At 37.3% G+C, this 21,469-nt stretch overlaps 1 protein-coding gene across 1 annotated transcript; it reads left to right on the forward strand.

The window, feature by feature from the left end:
- The first annotated feature begins 690 nt into the window (after positions 1-690).
- On the forward strand, positions 691-20,956 carry LOC137379485 (sodium-coupled neutral amino acid symporter 2-like). The gene is made up of 16 exons (XM_068050378.1): positions 691-1,058; positions 1,990-2,247; positions 2,518-2,599; positions 2,731-2,846; positions 5,417-5,490; positions 5,590-5,682; positions 5,848-5,929; positions 10,035-10,117; positions 10,771-10,829; positions 11,936-12,136; positions 12,391-12,470; positions 13,100-13,200; positions 13,894-14,018; positions 16,536-16,680; positions 16,803-16,900; positions 18,265-20,956. The coding sequence occupies exons 2-16, from the start codon at positions 2,129-2,131 to the stop codon at positions 18,364-18,366; spliced, it is 1,560 nt and encodes a 519-aa protein (XP_067906479.1). The 5' UTR covers positions 691-1,058; positions 1,990-2,128; the 3' UTR covers positions 18,367-20,956.
- Positions 20,957-21,469: the final 513 nt, after the last annotated feature.

A 21,469-nucleotide genomic window follows, 5' to 3' on the forward strand; every position in this document is an offset into this window, starting at 1 on the left:
GTTTGGGATCACTGGCCAGATACCGGAAAATCATTTGTATCTCAGTGTGCGGTTAGTGCCAGTTGTGGTTAGACCCTTTTTCATCGGTTACATTTCTTAGAAATTTTAATATCACGTCTTGCTTTGTCGCGTTTGCTAGCTTTGTTCTTCCATCCGGGCAGATAATAAAGGTTTTAAAGATAATAAAGGTTCTATCCAGCTTGTGAACATTCAAAATGGTTTTATTCAATTAGCAACGTGTTACCCTGCATCGTTCTTCGGAGGTTAACGAAGGAAATCTCCCAGAAATTATACATTAATTTGAATGGGTACTTCTTCCTCTCTGCCAACGATTTACCCACATTTAAATCAAACCTGCGTGTTTCTACAAGCTTCGTGACATAGCTTATCTTAAATGGACTTTGAGGTTGGGTTTTAAGGAGGGGTTTTGATTCTGATGTCAATTTGGATAAATGACAGACGTACATCTTCTATCGCGGCAGGAAATACAAAAAATGTATCAAAAGGAAGATTTCTATTAATTCTAACCGCCAAAACATCGCCTCTACAATAACTAGAATACAATTTGAATTCAGATGTGAGCGTTTTATGGTGATCATTGTAAGGTTTTGTTTACAAACACTGAAATTATATATATTTCATTTCCAATTGGGGGCGGAGGTTAGTCCCACCAACGAATGAAGAGATTAAGCAAACTCCTCCTCTCGTCTGATGCAACTTCAATTGCTTTTTATATCAGTCAGAAAGACCTTTCAATCCAAATGAGATACACGCCGGAGTAAGACAGATTCAGTAACTGTTCTGTGGATCATTCGGATATAACCTCAGTCTACTAATTTACGGTCCTCAAATATATATATATATCAACAGGACGAGCATTCAAATCGGGCTGCCTGAGAATTAGCCATTTGAAACAAGCCTTCACTTGAAATAAATCAAACTCGATTAAATGCTGCTCTGACTACGTGGATCCAAATAGCGACCTATTTCAGAGATCGAACTGAATTGTTACAAACGAGCAAAAGAGGCATTTTGAGAAGATCATCGTCTGGGAAGAGGTGAGAAATGTGTTCGAGCTATTGTCTTTGTAACGAAGTCGCGCGAAATGTATTATCCTAGAAATGATGTGATACATTACTGAACGATGTTATCTTTAACGTACATATCGAATATGGATTTGATTGTATTGCCGGCGGTATTACAGACATGTACCTTGATGTGAAGATGTTTTATATACTGCAGATAGTCAAAAATGGGAGGATGATGCAACAACTTTCGATGCCGCCTGCTCATTTTCTGACAATTAGAATTTCACATCAATTATTTTCCCAAGTAATATTTCCATTTTATATATACGATGTATGAAGAAGAAATCTAATTTTATTCCTGTTTTGTATCTCTCGACTTTCCTTCCGTTCAGTGAATTGGCGCTTCAATCAGCCATGCAGAAAAAAAAATTGTATTCCACTCAATGTTGTAGCCTCATGACTCATTGAAACGCCACCCACCTCCCCCGGGTGGGATTGCAGACTGTACACAGTACATAGAAGAGACGATGTTGTATTGGTCGTGGTAGCCTTCTCCCCTGTTTGATATTTCTAATCAAACAATGCGCTTGCAACCAGAAAGACAAAATAAAGGTTGGGATTATGTATTTGCAAATAAGGAACTAACTATCAAAGAGGACAGATTGTTGTATCACATTTTGTCAATGAAATATACCTAAATAACAATCCAGTAATGTGTGTTAGCTTAAGCGAAGTCCAGGATTTGAATGGAATGGACCCGGGAGTGGGCGGTTTAAACTGTGCATTGCTGCTGTGTTTACATAGTATGACGCTGCCTGGCACAGCACATTGCCGCTCTTCAGTATTTTTCCATTCGAGGTTGCTAGTGGGAGGTTCTACCATTGCGAGAGTCACATGGGGAGACAATTAAAGAACATATTCTGCTGGTTGCTTGGTTATTAACGTCTCACTATTTCCTTAGAGAGCACACGGACAAAGCACAGGCAAAAGGTACATCTCTGGGAAAAGGGACAGCTTACATACATATTGCCAGCAAGACCAAAAAAAGAGAGGAATCAAACAAAAATTAAACGTGTTGCAGAAAATCTACTGACGATACCATGACTATAACGGAGATGAACAAATTTAACATCACTCCTGATGACGACAGCAGTAGCACTAACAGTAATGAATACAACTACTCAGAAACTGGTACCTCAAAAAAGGTTCCCATTAATAGGTAAGGAATGGCTACTAATCTCTGGTAGTAAGTGTCAAGTTTAATTGTATATAATGCCGTTGTTGACTATGCTTAATAGAAAAGTATTTGCAACACAGACTATTTTGTACCATCCTTACTGCATTGAAATAACCCATCAAATGGCTTAATGAATAATTCAAATCTCTCAACTCGTGATTTGATCCATTAAAAATTAATGATCTACATTTAGTAAAAGAGTGCCGGCAAATCAGTTTTGTATAATACTGCAATTTTATTTCATCTTTGCAGTCAGTATGTTGATATCGATGCAGAGAGCCAGAATTTCCTGCCAAATTTATACTATGGGAAAAAGAAATTTGAAGAAGAATATGTAAGTGTTCCACGTTCTTATTCTGTTTGTCATCCTCTTTTAGAAATTGTCAGGAATATAATGTACCTGAAAACCTGCTGCGACAGAGCAGCTGTGACTTTCTTAACCTGTTTATTATTTTTTTTCTCCAGAGAACTGGAAATACCTCATTCGGAATTTCTGCATTTAACCTTAGCAATGCAATCATGGGCAGTGGAATTCTTGGACTGGCATATGCCATGGCTAACACTGGAATTGCACTTTTTGTGTAAGTGTTTGAAATATGACAAAACAAAAAGCACGTGCTTTGTAAGATGCAGTTCTTAACCTGCTGACACTGCAGTGCAGCACTGACTGCAGCAGAACCTAATGCGGTCCTTTACTGTATGCCTTACCTACTGTTTAATCACATGCCTCAGGGAGGAGTCAAAGTGGGGTTTTAAATACTACAGTATTTTAAAAACATGAGCTTTCAGCAGCTTTTGGCATTTGAGTTGACATCTAAAATGTTATTGTAGATATATGCACTAGCAGGAATGATCCAGTGTTACAGATAAGAATGTGAGATCTGATAAATTATGGAGGTAGAATTAAGTGCTGGTAGCTTGGCACAAATGGGGAAAAAACTGATAAAAGCTTCTACACTGTTATTAGTGAACCAACAATTCAGTACATAATTATAGTTGAATGTAAAAACTGCAGATATTTACATTAATAAATGGGGAAGATAGGGCATGATTTTCTTCTGGTCCTTGTCTTTATTCATACTGTGTCTATGGTAGCTTTAATATTTCATATCCTGATGTGCCGTCTTAACAGTCATAAACTAACCAACATCAGATGAATAATGGATACATCTGCATATGCCGGGAAAGAGTAGGCAGAAGGGGCATGGAAGAGTTCAGACCCGATTGCTTATTCGATGAGCTCGAGATTAATCATTTCCAAATAGGCCTCGGGATGGTTTCCTTCTGTTCTTATCAATCACTCATTAAGGATAACCTTGAGTAATTGTGCAAGACAGGCTGGGAGACAGTGGCAATGTTTTCTTGAGGGAGGTAGGGGGGTGTTTACAAACAGCAGTAACGGGTTGGATTCCGTAGAATGAATGAAGGGAATTTCATTTTTTTAGCCTGTTCAGACTTGTGACATGTGGTGTAATTGTCTTAATGGTCATGCAGTGGATTATGTTGTAAATATGGATTTATCATGTGATTTATCATGCGGTTAGCCAAAATGTAACATAGGAAAATATGCAGACTGTAGTGTAGCAAAACAATGATTTATTTGATGTCTTTCTAAGGCATGGACATAAATGAAGTGTATTTGAAGTTGTGTTAACAAGAAAGGGAGACTGTTTAGAACACTCTTCATAGATCAAAGATATAAGAAAGACGTATTTAAAATATTTGGCCTGGAGTGACTATTTATCTGAATAAGGTTTCTTTGAGTTTCTTTGCTGAATCAAGAAAGTAAATAATGGAGCTCCTGAACTTCTAGTTGAAGGCAAATGATCTTGTGATCACCTCAAAGATTGAGGATCAGATCTTTATCCCACTGGGATTAGTCATGTCCATATAACAACAGAAGGATTGGTTAAATTACACAGTGATTCATCAGTGAAAATACCAAGATGTTCTTAACTGTGAAGCACATTTGGGTTCAATAAAACATTTTTAAAATTCAGATGCTATTGTCGCTGCTATTCTAGTGTGCAAAGATACAGTGAATTAATATCTTCATGGGAGTCTGAGTTCAAGGCAATTTAAGGTGCTGTTTCTGAAGCGTGAGGAGGATAATAGTAAGAAAATAATTTCCTAGGTTTATTTACATGTGCATGGTAATTTTCGTGCAGTTTAAATCTGGATTTTTCTTTTAAAAAATAATTGCCTTTTAAGAATATCTGCAGCACAGAGCAGTTCTATTGATCTGCTTATTTTGAAATGAAACCCAGACAAAGCAACAGTAAGGATTCATGTTTCTTTAAAATGGAGTCAGACAATAGTAAGGTAGGCAGTTTTTGTGCGCCTTTGTGCTAGTTTAATAATATCATGAATAGTTGCTGTAATGTTCATAAGATTTGCTAAAATCTTACAAAGCTTTGGACAAAGTACTGAGTTTAATCTTGGTATGCAGCACATAGTTTTCATGAGGAAGAAGATAAACACATGACATTGGCACAAAGGTGTGGATTACACTTAATTGTAAAAGAAGCTACTTATAGTTCTATTGTAGTGTCAGTTGATTCACATTCATGGCTACTCTGAGAAATTGATCTTCCATGGAAGAGAACAGTGCCTGTTTAAAATGTCAGATACAAGGAAGAGATTGTGAAGGATTGTCCTCTGGTATGTGAAACTCAGTTCTGCATCCACTAAATTTACCACATGCTGAAACCTTGGAAATTAAACAAAGATACCATTTCTGATGTTGGAAATGATGAAAAAGATTGCAGTGAATTCTACTTTAAAAGATATTCTATTCTTATTCACCACAGTTTAATAATGATTTAGGAAAATATCATTTCGACCACCTAACCAAAATTGAACCTTTAACATTTTAAAATTAATTTTGTGGATTCCAAAGAGATTTTTCAAACAGGCTAACCAATTTGTTTTTCAAACCAAATAATGGCAAGTAGATTACAGTCAGTCACTTTATTTCATTACAATTAAAGTCATATTTGTTATTGCTACATTGATTTTGATTTTAATGTAAATTAAACCCCACGTATATTTAAGAAGATTTCAGCCTGCTGTTTATGATTCATTGCAAAGAATCAATTTAAAACATTTCTTTTACAATTTTCATTACAGTATGTCTTTCACTTTTTTCCAGGATCCTTTTGTCTGCTGTATCAATATTTTCATTATATTCTATACATCTTTTACTGAAGACTGCAAAAGAAGGAGGTAATGGATATGTTTTTTTGATTAAGTGAGTCATCTAATCAATCAATTTTAAACAAACATTTTCCTTAACCTAATTTTCTTAATCTTCTTTTGTTCTAGGTTCACTGGTCTATGAACAGCTGGGACTCAGAGCATTTGGACTGCCTGGGAAATTGGCAGCATCCTTGTCAATCACGATGCAGAACTTTGGAGGTAAAAAGCTAATGCTGCCCTAAGATAGCATTATATTCATTTAAAAGGACAACTTCCTCACTAATGTCTTACTTATTCCAACATAAACACTTTTATATTAAATATCCCAGTGTAGAGAGTCTATAATTTTTTTTGTTTTTTCCCCTTTTTATTTTCTGACTGCAGCTACATCAAGCTACCTCTACATAGTGAAATACGAGCTACCAATAGTTATTCAAGCTTTCCTGGGACTTGAGGAAAATACTGGGTATGTTGAATCAGTTGATTAATAATATTAGGCACACCGTGGCAAAAATGCCTTCTATATATTTCAGCACTTTTCCAGAGATGTTAATCTTTTCAATAACTCGCTTGAATACTAATAATTCCTACAACAGTTAAAGGTTTTATATCACATACTGACAAAAACTAGTAGGCTTGGATTTGGATGCAAACTTGAGAATATTTTGGCTTCTTCAGAATCAGGACCCCAAATGCTGGCCTTGCCAGCGATGCCCACATCCCATGAAACAAATAAAATAAAGCTCAGAAAGTTGATTTGTATCAGTTCCTTGGGTAAGTACAATGCTCCATTGACCCAATATATTAATATTTTGATACCATAAATTTTGTTAGCTATCATTATTCTAATAATGCTACTTAATGATACAGTATCCCATGCTTTGTGAAAGGCTAATTTTCATAGATGTGGAAGGATATCCAGCCACAGCCCTGAAATGTAATATGGTGCCATCCTTCTGTATTGCAACTGAGATAGCCAGGCGGTGAACGATAGAACTGGAGCCTAGTCTTTATATAGTTACAAGCTTTTATTTAGAGATACACATTACATATCATGCACAACCACTGTTTCAGCCTGCTTCTATATATATGAGCACGGGTGAATCCCCAGTTAATACCCACCACCTGAATACAATTAAACATCCAATTAATAAACAATTAACATCTTTAGTTTTTAACCAAAACTGCATTAATTAGCCAAAACACAATAAGTGGGCATGGCACGTTCATTTTCCTATGATAGATTGCATGTCGGCTGCCAGAGACTACCAATTTACCTTGACCATGCTGTAGGAAGTGAGGAAGGAACAATGCAGTTTTTGCACTGTTGGCATGTATAGCCCTACCTCCCCTATGCAGTTTGAAGTCAGCAAGACATTTTTGGCTTTTGAGCAAGGCCATGCATGTGCAGTTGCTTCAAAGTCACAATTGTGACCATTAATTCTGCATGCACAATCACGCCCAAGTGTGAACCAAAAGAAAGCAAAAAAATTGCGGGTGCTGGAAATCTTTAATAAATACAGAGAATGCTGTAAACATTCAGTAGGTCAGGCAGCTTCTGTGTAGCGAACAGACAGGTTTGCATTTCAGGTGTGGCGTCTGCATCAGAATATGCCGAAGTGAGCTTGTTTGAAGATTGCTACTGATGATGTGAATTCCACCCCAGAAAGTAAACAGTTTGAATTCAGACCTCCAACTATAGTCTGGATTTTAAAGTTAAAAATAAGGATGAGGCTAACAGTGCTTACCATTATTAAAACGTAAATCTGACAGCAGGTTCTGATTTTTGCATATGTTCAGTTAAACATGAAAATCAGGAAGTTGCACCAAAGTTGCTCTACTCGTTCAGAAGCTTGGCTGTCACAGTATCTTGCCCAAAGACTCAGCATTGAAATACATAGAACAGCGTGAAGTTGCTGTACCCATGTGATATATACCCACTAAACTTGCCAGAAAAAGTTAGTGCTTGTCCATTTCAGTGTCGGTACATTTTTAACGGTGTGGTAAGTCTTCATTACTGCCAAACAACCTCCCTGGCACTGAAGATTAACTTGAACAACTGTGGAGTCTCATTCTTTCAGATTTTAACTATTATTGGAGATTTAAGATAAAATTGAAATACATTTTTGTTTAACTTTTTTCTTTCTGGCTCTTTAATCTCTCTTAATCTCATCTTTTTTCCCTCTCTTTATTTTGCTTTCTGTACATGATTTGGCATTGAATATTCCAACTTGCACTACCTGTTTCAGACTATGTGCTGCTCAGTAACAATTTTTCAAGCTGGTTGAGGAGATACACAGTTGATTGCCCTGTTCATACAGATTCCAGATCCCCTGTAAAGGGTGCTGTCCCAAAATGCCTTTCTAATCACTGTAAGTTCCAGTGCAAAAGCCCACAGAAAGTCTACAGGCAAGTGCAAATGTAATGAACGGCTGGCACTGTTAGTTCACCACTAACTGCAAAACTCGGCCCATTGTATTGCCAAACTGGAAGTCATTCTGCATTGCAAACATACTGTAAATCATATTCCAGACATACAGTAATTCGAAGCTTGCAAATGATTTATGCAATATGGAGCAACATAATGGAAAAGTGCAACAGCAATTAGAAAATCACATTAAAAATGTACTTTCGCTCTTCCTGAAATTTCCAACACTTCTTCTATTTGGTGGTCATCTAATTACTTTAGAAGAGATAATGTTACCTTAGCTTATGTTTAGCTTTAGGCTAAATTTCCAAAAGCTTTTCTAAAACATGGTTTTAGAAAAGCTTTTGGAAATTTAGCCTAAAGCTAAACATAAGCTAAGGTAACATTATCTCTTCTAAAGTAATTAGATGACCACCAAATAGAAGAAGTGTTGGAAATTTCAGGAAGAGCGAAAGTACATTTTTAATGTGATTTTCTAATTGCTGTTGCACTTTTCCATTTCTTTTGGGCCTCCTTATCTCGAGAGACAATGGATACGTGCCTGGAGGTGGTCAGTGGTTTGTGAAGCAGCGCCTGGAGTGGCTATAAAGGCCAATTCTGGAGTGACAGGCTCTTCCATTATGTTGCTCCATATTGCATAAACATGGTTTTAGAAATAGCATAGAAATAGAATAGCATTGCAAAGTTTTAATAAATGGATGGATTACTTCTTTTATTTTATTCAAAATATAACAAAGTAATTTCATGGTGGCACAGTTCTTTTACAAATATAAATTACTTCTGCAAATAAATATTTAATTCACTTTTGAGTCAACATTGACAAACAAATTAATTGACGTAAAATCTGCAGAAAACAAGCTCGCATGAATATGGATGTTGTCACAGGCTAAATAAGCTGGTGCCTAATCCATGGCTACCCGGGCATGTACTAAAGGTCAGAATATCAGTCAATGCCCTGTTTCAAGCAATAAGCACAGCATTAGGAACAATAGGATCACAACACCAGCAGTAATTACAAGCTCCCCTTCTCTATTAAAGAGGGCACCATGTCAGCTGGTCAATTTGAAAATGCTTGGCAGCAAAATAAGAAGTTGGTACCTCAAATCTGTGGGGAGGTGGTGGCGTAGTGGTAACGTCACCGGACTAGTAATCCAGACGCCCAGGCTAGTGCTCTGGGGGCATAGGTTTGAATCCCACCATGGCAGATGGTGAAATTTGAATGCAATTAAAAAATATGGAATTAGAAAGCTAGTCTAATGGTGACTATTAACCATTGTCAATTGTTGTAAAAACCCATCTGGTTCACTAATGTCCTTTAGGGAAGGAAATCTGCTGTTCCTACCTGGTCTGACCTACATGTGACTCCACAGCAATGTGGTTGACTCTTAAATGCCCTCAGAAATGGCCATTCAATTCAAGGGTAATTAGGGATGGGCAATAAATGCTGGCCTAGCCAGCCACATCCCATGAACAAATAAAACCGTTAATTTCCTGGGCCATGAAAGGCTTCAACAAGGTCAAAATCCATTACGCAGGTCCCTGGCAAAGGTTAGAAATCAATTAGTGTTGAGTAAATATTATTTGTGGATTTCAAGTTACTTTTGTAAAAATGGTTAAATGCATTTCAGTCATAACTTTTTATATTAATGTACCACTGTCAAGGTAAAGAAGAACTGTAAACTTTACTTTTTAATCTTTCTATTTAAAAAATGTGGCAGAGTCTGTCAGCTGCAATGGGAATGGTTATGACCTGTTTTCCCTGTTTGTTCCACTTGGCCTCAGGTGTCATGTGGCTAATGAATGTTTTGGACTGGTATTATCTGGTTCCATTTTCATGTTTTTGTTTTGGAGTATGCTTACAAACTGGTTCTAACCAGTTCCATTTTCAGTGTCTTCCAATGCTTTTACTTGCTATGAAGGACAGAAAAAACTAATCACAGCTGAATAGCAGTAACGTTGAATTTAAATTACAAAAGCAACTCTGCTCTCAAAGCTTTAAGCCATTTAAAAATCTCTCAATTTATCAATCCCATGCAAGGTGGCGCCATATGTTTTTGTAGAGTGTTAAAATAATGACATTAAGAAAATTCAGTCATTCTGTTCAAAATAAGACTTATAGCGATTTGCTTGTTTTCTTTTTCAGACATTGGTATCTGAATGGTGACTACCTGGTCCTTCTGGTATCTTTGATCTTAATTCTTCCTTTGTCTCTTCTGAAGAATTTAGGTGAGCAGTTTACATTCGAAGCTCTCACCAATAAGAATATATAAGTCATGATTTATGATCGTCATTACCTATCCATTTTTGAAGTGGTCTGGTTTTTACATAGTTTGTCGAGAAATTTCGAAAATTGTAATCTTGACACCAAAGTTATGATTTGGGGCACTGTAATTCATATTTTTTCTTTAATTCTGTGTGCTCTGATGTGCATAAATTAATGATATTAATACAACTGTCACTGAACTTTCATCATCCGCAAAACAAATGACAGCACTCAAATCATGTGCGTCTAGCCCTAGCCCTATCCTGCTCTCTATTCAGTTTTGAACTTGACAAAAGGCAGTCACTTGGTGCGTACCAAATGTTGCACAACTCAGCACAACGTAATTGCACAAAGTCGAGGGGCGGTATGTTAATAATCAGTTTCTTCAGGCATGCTTTCCTCTATTCACTACTGGGGGAGCTATTTGAATAGTGTTTATACTGAAAAAAAACAATAAGGGAAATTCCCTATTTTGTGTGTGGCAAAATGGTAAACGTCTTTATAAAGAACATATTTCCAATTTTGCTACATTCGTGCACACAATTATTAAATCATTAATTAGAGAAAAGTTGAACGTTATTGTTGACACCTGATTTTCTTTTGTCTTATTTTACAGGTTATTTGGGCTATACCAGTGGGCTGTCTCTTCTTTGCATGCTTTTCTTCCTAATCGTTGTAAGTATGAAATTGGTTTTATATTGTTAGAAAAGACAACATTAACTTTGTAAAATACTGAACACCAGAGTCAATTTTGCAGAGGGTCTTATTGACTTTGATTTTTTAATGATTGCCAAGTAGTATATCATTTCTTTTATTTGCAGAGTAGTGGAAAGCAGGTTTTAGCTCATAAATTCCCCAGGGTGCATCGAATTCTCCCCATCTATCCTGAAATGCTAACACTTGCAAAGGTCCCTACAGTCCTCTGATATCAAGTTCAAGTGGACTTTTATATTTCAAATCAGGGATTATCAACAGGCTAATTCAATGTGGAGGGAATCAAAGCCAAGCCCCATCCTACGCCCAATTGTGGCATCCCTTGGGGAGTTCCCTCAGCTGAGGTGAACTAATGCAGCAAAGGTAAATATTGAACCGGCAATGCCATGTTCTGAATGCCTTGTTGTTTCAGTAGGTAGTGTTCTTATACATGGCCCTGGGGGAGTCCTTCATTACTAAAAGTTCAGGTTAGTAAAGGTGGAGAGGTAGGCGCTCTGTCTGCTTTCTCAGAAGTATTACATGAACCTGAGATGTTAATGTTTTTAGTTTGATTTCCTACCTTAGTTTTCCTGTCCTGGAGTAGTGAGTAACATTGGATATGGTTTCATATAGGTGTTACCTCCAGTGCTACTCTTCGTGTGTGAACCTGGATCATGAGAGCCAGGAAGCTGCTTTATGATGGGAACCATCACAGTTGAGCTTGCTTCGTTCTCACATGACAACCACCCATACACACTTGAGATTTCTGGATGCCTTTCAGGAGTAAGAACTATGGCTGATATTTTTCCTTCCCCACAAAGGGATATTGACATTAGTTGTGGTAGCCCTCTGCTGCATTTCGGCGATTCATTAGCTCAATTCAGAGCATGCACTGAACTTGGAACCTTCCTGGTTTGTGTCACAAGAGGCATGAACTCACTGAACCATCACTGACACTAGGGGGCAGGAAAATTAAAATAACTTTTAAAGAAGAAAGTGCCTTTTAACCACAAATAAATGAATTTCATTCTGTAGTCATTCATTTATATTTTATTAAATCCCAAATCTGACTTTACAAATACTTGCAGGTAATTCACAAGAGCTTTCACATCCCTTGTCCATTGCCTGATCTGGAACAAGATCTAGAGAATGCAACATTGAATGCCACCATAATGATGACTGCAACCGCTGCATATAAAACAATTACAAATGGATCAGATCCCAATTTAGCATATAATGCAACGGATGAGGATATCTGCAAGCCAAAATCTTTTATCTTCAATTCACAGGCATGTATAAATAAATTGTAAAATGCGTACTTCGGACTTACTGAAAGTATCATGATTTTGCAGTATACCAATGTATAGCCCATGATATTTGTATGTATATGTGACACTCTTAATCAAGATACTTCGCAGTGCAATTATTTTACTGTCAACAATTCAAGCAAAACATCCCAAATATCTATTCATTAAAATTATGTTGAGTATTTTCTATTTATGTTGATGTGTGATTGACCGATCCATTTCCCTTTATTTTTCAGACTGTCTATGCTGTACCAATTCTGACATTTGCATTTGTCTGTCATCCAGCTGTACTTCCCATCTATGAAGAACTCAAAGAGTAAGGACATTTTTTTATATTAGGCATGGGTTCAGTCTGGGATTCGACTTCCTTCTGGGTTAGGTGAAAGTGTCCTACGTTAAATGAGTTGAGGATGTTTCTGATTCAGTTCCTAGGCTGCATGAGACCCCAGCTTACAACTGTCCAGAGCTTTGTACAAATGGACAGTCACTTAAAGAGAGCCCTGGTGTATGTATCTGATAAAGAGAATTGAGAATTTTCAACAGGGACTCTTCAACAGTTGGCATTGAAATATGTTACTGGGGCAGTTTAGAAAGAACTTTTCTCTGCATTTGGCATGTTACACTAAACCTATCAGTTATCTGATTCTAACACTAGGGTTCCCAGAGTGAAAAAACATTCTGTTCTTAACATTCTTAACACAGTCAGCACTAACATTTGCCAAAAATGTAATAATTCTTTTTGATTGTCCTCAATAAGGTATGCAGTGTCACATTTTGAAGCAGTAACTTGAAATGCATGACGATTACTAATAAGTTATTAAAATTGACTTCAGTGAATCTATTAATTTCAGCTTTCTGATGAAATTAATATTTACATTCTGTTAGAGGTTAACGAGCAGTTGTGGTGAATTAATCAATCAAAGCAACATTTTCTTTATTTTTCAGCCGGTCTCGCAAGAAAATGCAAAGGGTTTCCAATGTTTCATTTTTATTTATTTTTATTATGTACCTGTTAGCTGCCCTCTTTGGTTACCTAACCTTCAATGGTAAGTTCTACTAACATTCTCTACCCTTTTATCCTTTACTCTGAAATATAAAATTCAACAATGACAGTTTTTAAGAGCTCCGAGAAATGATTACTAACATTGATGCAGCTTAAAGTTATAATACTTTAATTTTGGTCTAAGTAAAACTTACTAAACTAAACCTTTAGGATTCTTCAGTTACTTTTTATACCATTTCTCTGAATTGTTGCTTGTTTTACTCTTAATATAGGTTACTCTGTTGCTCCACTAAATGTATGACTGGGGCAGCCTGGTTGTTGTAGATTTGAATCTAATACGGTGGTCCTGATAATGTTAAACAGCTGTGGAATCAGTAAAATAGATTTTTAAAATTAAATTATTAACAGGGCGTTCAGGTTTAGTGATATAAGTTATACTGTCTAGCTCTCTGTACTCACATCTTGACTGTATTTGCTGAAATGGTTCTGGTAACTTGGCTATTCATTATAAATGATCAAATAAGTCATTACAAGGAAGTAATTTACAAATTGGGGTTGAAACATTAAACACCAGTTTTCAGAGTCACATTCAAAATTATTGTTGATAATTACAAGTTAGACATTTTAACAAGATAAATTAATGGAAATGTTTCTGAGTATACCCTGAGGTATTTTCTTTTATTGCAAAGTAAATCAGATTTAAGATGAAAATTAATGATCTGTTTGCTTTTTGCAGGAAAAGTTGAGCCAGAGTTGCTTCACACTTATTCAAAGGTGTACCGATTTGATATTGTCCTCCTTATTGTTCGTCTGGCAGTACTCATAGCTGTCGTACTGACAGTTCCAGTTGTTCTATTTCCAGTAAGTACATGCAGTGAACATAATTCTTCTCTTCAATAAAATCCAGTACTTTCACTTGTATCTGCCATCAGAATAAGAGTGATACTGGCTCCTGATTAAAGTCCAATAAAGATTTTTATATATACTTTTAAACTATTCTGTTTATGCCTTTCTATTGCTTTAAATATTAACTAGATAAGATTACATTTAATTCAATTGGGAAAAGATGCAGTTCAAGTAGTAGTTTGCTGCTCTTAAACTTTACAACAGATGTTTAAGGGTGGCACAGTGGCGCAGTGGTTAGCACCGCAGCCTCACAGCTCTGGCAACCCGGGTTCGATTCTGGGTACTGCCTGTGCCGAGTTTGCAAGTTCTCCCTGTGACTGTGTGGGTTTCTGCCGGGTGCTCCGGTTTCCTCCCACAGCCAAAGACTTGCAGGGTAATAGGTAAATTGGCCATTGTAAATTGCCCCTAGTGTAGGTAGGGGAATTGAGGGGATGTGGTAGGAGCATGGGATTAATGTAAGATTAGTATAAATGGGTGGTTGATGGTCAGCACAGACTTGGTTGGCCAAAGGGCCTGTTTCAGTGCTGTATCTCTAAATAAATAAAAATAAATGTCAGCTTGGTGGTGGCCAGCATTGTTGGCCCACTTCCTTATATGTCATCCAGTTTTCTTTTTCCTGCTCTTTTTATTTAAAAACTCTCTGCTATAGTGCAGTATCATGAGATACAAATGGAATCAAATATAATTTCTTCCTTTGGTGTAGCTTTTTTTCAATAACCATGGGGCTGCATTTTAAGAGTCTGCTGCTGAAGTAGGCGGCGAAGGAAAAAAAAATGCACCCCGCCCGCACGGGCGCCGCGTCACGGAGCTGCCGCGATTTCAAACGCAGTGGCTCATTTGCATGGCTGCGGCACCCGCCTCCCACGATGACATGGAGAGGGTGGGCGAGCCATTTTAGGCAGTGGCACCTGGCGCCATTTTTAAAGGGCTTACAGCCCTTAATGGTCATTTAAAAATTAAAGGGCCAGGTAAGTTACATTGCAACAAAACAGAATTGCATGATTGTTAATTGCATTCACACCCCCCCCCCCCCCCCCACCCCATGGCATTTCCAGACATTCATGCCCTTACCCCCCTCCAAAGTTTGGCAACTTTGCCCTTTATGCCTTCCCATCAACCGCGCCCTCCCCGGCCCCGACCAATACACCATTGTTTTAACCTTGCTCGCCCCTCCGCACAGAGAAAAAAGTCCTCTTCCCCCCACCGCCCCCCACTTCCCACAGGTGTCACGCCACATTTCCCCGAACGGGGATTCAAAGGTGCGGCACTGTCGGCCGCCCAAATGAAGGGTGATTTACGAGGCGACGGGACCCTCATTAAATCAGGTATGTCAATTAGTTTACATACTGAAATGGGGGTCCCATTGCCGAGCTGCGGGACGGCCGCCACAAGGACTAGCTGCCGCCGCCAAGATCAGCATGGGGCCTGCTGCTGTCAGGGCCGTTGACGGGCCTTCGGCACACCGATCTTTGTTGCCCCCGTGCCAACGTTCCCAACGGCGGAGGGGCTTTAATATATAGCCCCTTGTATTTTATTTTGGTACAAAATTATACCACAATTCTGATAAATATAAAGCTGTATTGCCTCATAGTTTGAATTCTCCACCCCTAAAATGAATTAAAGACCTGTTAACAAGATGAATTCAGGTCTTTGCAGTGGAAATACTTAACTTTGGTCCCCCATCTTCTGTGTGCTCACTTTAATGACCTCTGCTCTTGCTTCTGAATTTTTGCCAATCGCAGAACTCAGAAATAAAGGGTGTGTCATTAGTATAATCACACAAGCTGTGTAGTTCTAAAATTGGCAATTACAAACTGGAGTATCTTGATAACAGATTTTACTTCTAAGATTAGTATTTTTAAATGGAAATCTCAACATGAAGTATGGTCATACTGAGAAATATATGCTTTTCCATGATTTTTACTTAGCCCTTATACCAGCACTCAGCATAGGTTAGATGCATGGTAAATCTTGTTCTGCTCTAGTAATGTGCCTTAACCCCAGCCTGAGAACAGAGCCACTTACTGCATCAATGTGGTTTTTAATACCAGCTGCCCTTGTGGCTTGAATGAAGCTACACATTTATTGTCAGACTTTGGACAATGGGTTCTGAAGTCAAGACCAATAGGTTTGAGATTGCTCAAACTAGTCTTACTTGGAACCATTAATCTCATTAGAGAAGTAACTTTCATTCCCATTAAAAACAGATAGATTTGAATCCAGCTGCTATACGCAAAGGTACTGCATTCTATCCATTGCATTGCCCACTTCCTTATGCAGTTTGTTTATGTCAGGATGAGAAACTAATAATTTTGCAGCAATGGTGTAGCTCTAGCTTAGAAATTTTGTTTTAACCTTATTTGCTTGTCATTTGTTGGTGGCATAACATTTACTATTTTCACTTTTTAGTGCTTTGATATAATGTGGTGTAAGATGAAATAGTGTTGGAATAATGTTAACTTTTTCCCACAGATTCGTGCCTCTGTTCAGCAGCTGTTATTTCCTAGCAAAGGGTTTAGTTGGATACGTCACACAATAATCACAGTTGTAATTCTGGGTTGCATTAATTGCCTGGTGATCTTTGTTCCTACCATTCGGGATATCTTTGGTTTCATAGGTAAGTGTGTGAATGAAACAAAATGTGTCCTTTTAGTGCCATTCACCTGCACTTCCTGTTCAGTTAAAGCAATGAACTGGACTTCATGCAGATTCATCTGTTCTAACTTTGTTATCTTCTAGGTTCCTCTGCTGCTGCTATGTTAATCTTCATATTGCCGTCTGCATTTTACCTCAAACTTGTAAAGAAAGAGCCTATGAAGTCAATTCAGAAGATTGGGGTATGTACCAAACTAGCTTTTGAAGTGCATTGAGCATTTGTGTTAAGAAGAGCAAACATCTGACAATTCAGTTCATATTTAGAGATAAGCAGATTCCCCAAGATGTGACCTTAGACTTCTACTCCTGTATTTTACCATTGCATTTTTGCAGCAAATGGTGAATTATTTTAGGACATAATATGTATTCATATATTCTATCTCTAAAGCATTTCTATAAGATATTATAGTGTTTCTTATATTATTCAAAAAGTTGAGGGAAATAATACCACCTCAAATGAAAAGAAAAATGGAGCCGGGTGTATAACAGGAGGCTGATCCATTACCACCTGTTCTCCAGCCCTACAAATTGAATTTCACCCCTTATGTTTCTTCATTGTAAACTACAATCCTTTCTGAAGACTTCAGAAGTAGGCAAGGCAGCATACGTAAGTAATCCTAAGTTGAATTTTACACCCATAGGCCCTGAAACTCTGGTGATTCTACCAGTCTGCTGCCAGAGCCATGGCAGGAGACCAGGGAAATTCAAGGCTCTAGTCTTTATTAAAGAGCAAAAAGTCCAATTGGTCCATCGTGCCTTCTCTTCCAAAACTCCCTGCGTGTACCATATTGTCAGTCTAGAACTAAAAGCCCTGAATCTTCCCTCAGTCCATTTTTTAAAAACTTGGTGTGGTTCCCCTCTTACTGAAAAATTTTCCCTACCGTTTTTATTCTTAACAGGTTTAGCCTTAAATGTGTCCACCCGTCATCAGAATTTCTTTTGTCTAATTTCTACATACCTGATAAAATTTTAAAATTAAATTTGTCAAAGACTGCTTGTCTTTCTGAATGTAATCTGGCTTTTTTAAATCCACCCTGACCTTCAAAATGGCCCTTTATGCCATCCCACTTCAAAGTAAGGCTCGCAAGTGTCTGATTTGATGGTTCATCTCAAGTTCTTTTTTTTTTGAAAGAATGGAGATCACGTTTTCTATTTTCAAATCCATTGGAACATAACCCTGTTCCATTATGCTTTGAAAGATAATGGCGAGGAGATTTGCAATCTCTGCAGCTAAAGCCATAAGCACCCTTGGATAGGATTTTTAGAACTAGGAAGCTTGTTTAGTCTAAGCTTCATTAACCTATTTAATATGCCTTCCCTTTTTAAATGGTTCTGAATTGGAACAGGGTGTTTTACAGTACTGCCTGATATAAAGTGAAATAAGTCACTGAATTAAAACACTACATTTAAAAATTTTGTTACTTATTTAACAGAATCAATGATATCTTGTACATCATGTCACACACATGCAAAGCAGCTTTATTGTAGTTGCATAAAGCACGTGGAAGAAAATGCTGTATTAAATAGTTTTTCTTTTCTTTTCTAGGCATTAATTTTCCTTATCAGTGGCATATTTGTTATGGTTGGAAGCATGACGCTCATCATTCTCGACTGGACCCACAATGCACCAACGAGTAATGGTCATTAAACTGCAACAGAAATAGTCCACATACTCAACTAAAAGGAAACAGGCATTCTACGAATCTTTCTCCGGAAGAACTATATTTATTTTCCCCCCTTCAAAATTCCAAGAACTCAGGAAGGCAGACTTCGTATTTGCTGTCTTCCTGGAAGATAGGAATTGTTTTCCAAAGAGTAGATTATATATATTATAATTATCATTGAGTAATGTGGGAACCAAGCAGTAATAATAATACCATTCCTAGAGAATGGACTAATTGGTGTACAGTATGTATTTATAAGGCCATATGCTTGTCAGGACAAAATGTTACAAACCCTTAAAAATTGACTTATGTTTGTAGATACAGTATCTAAATTTCCGTAGGTGTGTCTGAATAGTTCACTGTATATTCGTAGGTTAAAAGTAGCATGTAAGCAGACAATAATATTTTCAACCTTTTTTAAAAAAGGCTATTTGTGGACATAGACTTGACTAGTTAAATTTAAAGAGTAAACTGAATTTTTAGTTGAGAGTTGTGTTTACTTCAGTTCAGAATGTAATGTTTGTAAAAATAATACATTGACAGATAAGACACAATGGAAAGTTCTTACTCTGAAACAGCCCAGCTTATCTTACAGAAGTGCTATAACATCCTTTAATTGGCAAATCACAGACAATTGGCGCTTGAGGAAACTGCGGATAGAGTTAAGCATGGTAATCAAGCCTTGTCAAAAATTTAGCATGTTGAGAGTATTTACATGGAGCTGTTTAACAATGCTGTTTATTACAGTGTTAAAATGTGTATAATAAGTATGAGAAAATTAGCATCTAGAATCCATTTCATAATTAACAAGCTGATTGAAATAGATTTTACACTTTTCAAATCAATTTTGTACCATGTGTTGATTACAGTTACAGCATTTATTCAGATCTGCCAGCCATTTATTCCACTTCTTAAACATTAATCTGTACTTGCTAACCTTCCTGCTTGTTGTCAGCAGTTGCTGGACATGCGTTGTAAGTGGGAGAACTGTCTCAATTTGTGGAGTGCCATTTTGTTTTCTGCGAATAAACATCAGCAGTACACTTTGTACTACCTGTATTGAACGCTTCACAAAGTGCACTCGTGACAATCCATGAGCAGAAAAACACCACTACATTGTCCCTACTATATCACATGTCTGAAACCAAGCAGTAATTGTTGAGAGTTGAAATTGTGTGATTGTAACAAACAATATGGTAGTTTTATCAACAACTAAAGCTGAAAACGTCACTAAACTACTCACTTAGTGTCCCTTTACATATCCCTTTGCCACTACAAAAAAATTGCTGAATTTTTAACACTGTCGCTGATTGTCTAAATGACAACAAGTAGTGGAATATAGCAGCGGTGGAACTGAAAGAGACCTAAAAGGAAAATATGAAATTGCATTAAAAAGTAATGTTGTATTTCAGTATTTGCCTATCAATCCTTACTGATTTTCTGCCTTCCAGTGTTGTAGTGTTATCCTGCTGTCACCCTGGTTACTTGAAAGAAAACTTGCATATTGTGCTTCCTATGACAGTTCTGCTATGATGTGTTTTTTTATAATTTGCTATTTGTCATGGAATATTTATAGACCTGGAGGAAATCAGTATAATTTAACCTATTTATGACTTTGTAAATAAAAATGTACATAATCTTGGATAATGTGTACATATATTGTCAATATTTAAAAGGTATTATGGTTCCATGAAGTCCTTATTAGAACAGTTAATGGACTGTCATTAAAGTCAGCAAATAAAAGCTGCAACAATGAGAAGAACTTCAGCTGAGTACTGGTAGAAGGAACTCTGTTTAAGTGCTTTGTGTTTACTTTGTTCAATGTAACTTGTGTAACACAATGTCAAGTGCTAAAACGGTGTGATCATGCCAAATGAACTGGCACAATGTAATTGTTTGTAATGAGTGACTGAACATTCGTAAATTCTGGATTACTGCTGTCAAACAGAACCTCAGTTGTTCAACGTTGAAACTATCTGATTTGATGGAATGGGTTTGAGTAAATTGTAATTAATGAAGATCTATAATATTTGAAGAATTCACTGTTACAGAAAACTCAAACCATTACTGTTTCTAAAAATGTGAAATAATGAACCAACCAATATAACAACTTCTAATTCTCTTTGGGAAAATATTACAAAATGCATTCGGATGAACTGTGATTTACTACTGAAGTTCATGTTTCGAAGACAAACACCAGAAATTAAAAAGAAAATCCTGTGCATTGATATTACCTGTATAATTCACCCTAAATATTTGTACCAGTGCAAGCATGCAGTACAGAAAGCTTATGAAGCATGACTGCTGCCTTTAGCATATCCTTTTAGTTAATGTGGGTAGAATGCCTTCATGTATGTTGTATTTTCAGACACTGTTAAAGGCTTTCCCTGACATTATGTAAAAATCATCTTGTATGTATATTTCTATACCGTTAACTGTGAAAGGCTGACAATGTGGATGGAGGGATTTTGATTGTTAGCAAAGAGAGTGCATTATTGCCAATGCTACACTCTTGTTTCAATGAAACACTCATTGTACTGTATATATTGTAAATAAAGTTATACTCTGAAACAATTTTTCCATCTATGTCTTTTGATATTGCTACAAATTCCGGTCTGTCACAGGTTCCTTCCGACATTTAGTGACCTCAGTTAGTCCCTTAAGCGTATTTTATGGGAGTTGTCTCCTTTTGGACAGGTGGCCATCCTATTGTGATTGGCAGCCTTGCCCCCTGCTCTTCTGCTCCCACAATGCCAGGAGAGGTGATGAGCCTCGTCAATGCCCAAGCATTGAGTGCCCACCCTCCCTGCTACCTGCACAGCACCAAGGGCACCTCCTTACCAAGTTGGCCATTGTAAATTGCCCCTAGTGTAGGTAGGTGGTAGGAGAATTGTAGGGATGTGGTAGGGAATATGGGATTAATGTAGGATTAGTATAAATTGGTGGTTGATGGTCGGCACAGACTTGGTGGGCCGAAGGGCCTGTTTCAGTGCTGTATCTCTAAATAAATAAATAAAGTGTTGAGTCCCCCTTTTCCCCGCTGACGCTCTTATGGGGCTGGGGTGATTCCCCCTACACTTAAAAATA

Source organism: Heterodontus francisci, chromosome 18 (genome assembly GCF_036365525.1).
Source record: "Heterodontus francisci isolate sHetFra1 chromosome 18, sHetFra1.hap1, whole genome shotgun sequence".
Lineage (NCBI taxonomy): Eukaryota > Metazoa > Chordata > Chondrichthyes > Heterodontiformes > Heterodontidae > Heterodontus > Heterodontus francisci.

Coding starts and splice junctions, on each gene's coding strand:
- LOC137379485 (XM_068050378.1), top strand. CDS start 2,129: ATGACTATAACGGAGATGAACAAATTTAACATCACTCCTGATGACGAC. Junction 2,248..2,517: donor AAAAAGGTTCCCATTAATAG/GTAAGGAATGGC, acceptor TCATCTTTGCAG/TCAGTATGTTGATATCGATG. Junction 5,491..5,589: donor GAAGACTGCAAAAGAAGGAG/GTAATGGATATG, acceptor CTTTTGTTCTAG/GTTCACTGGTCTATGAACAG.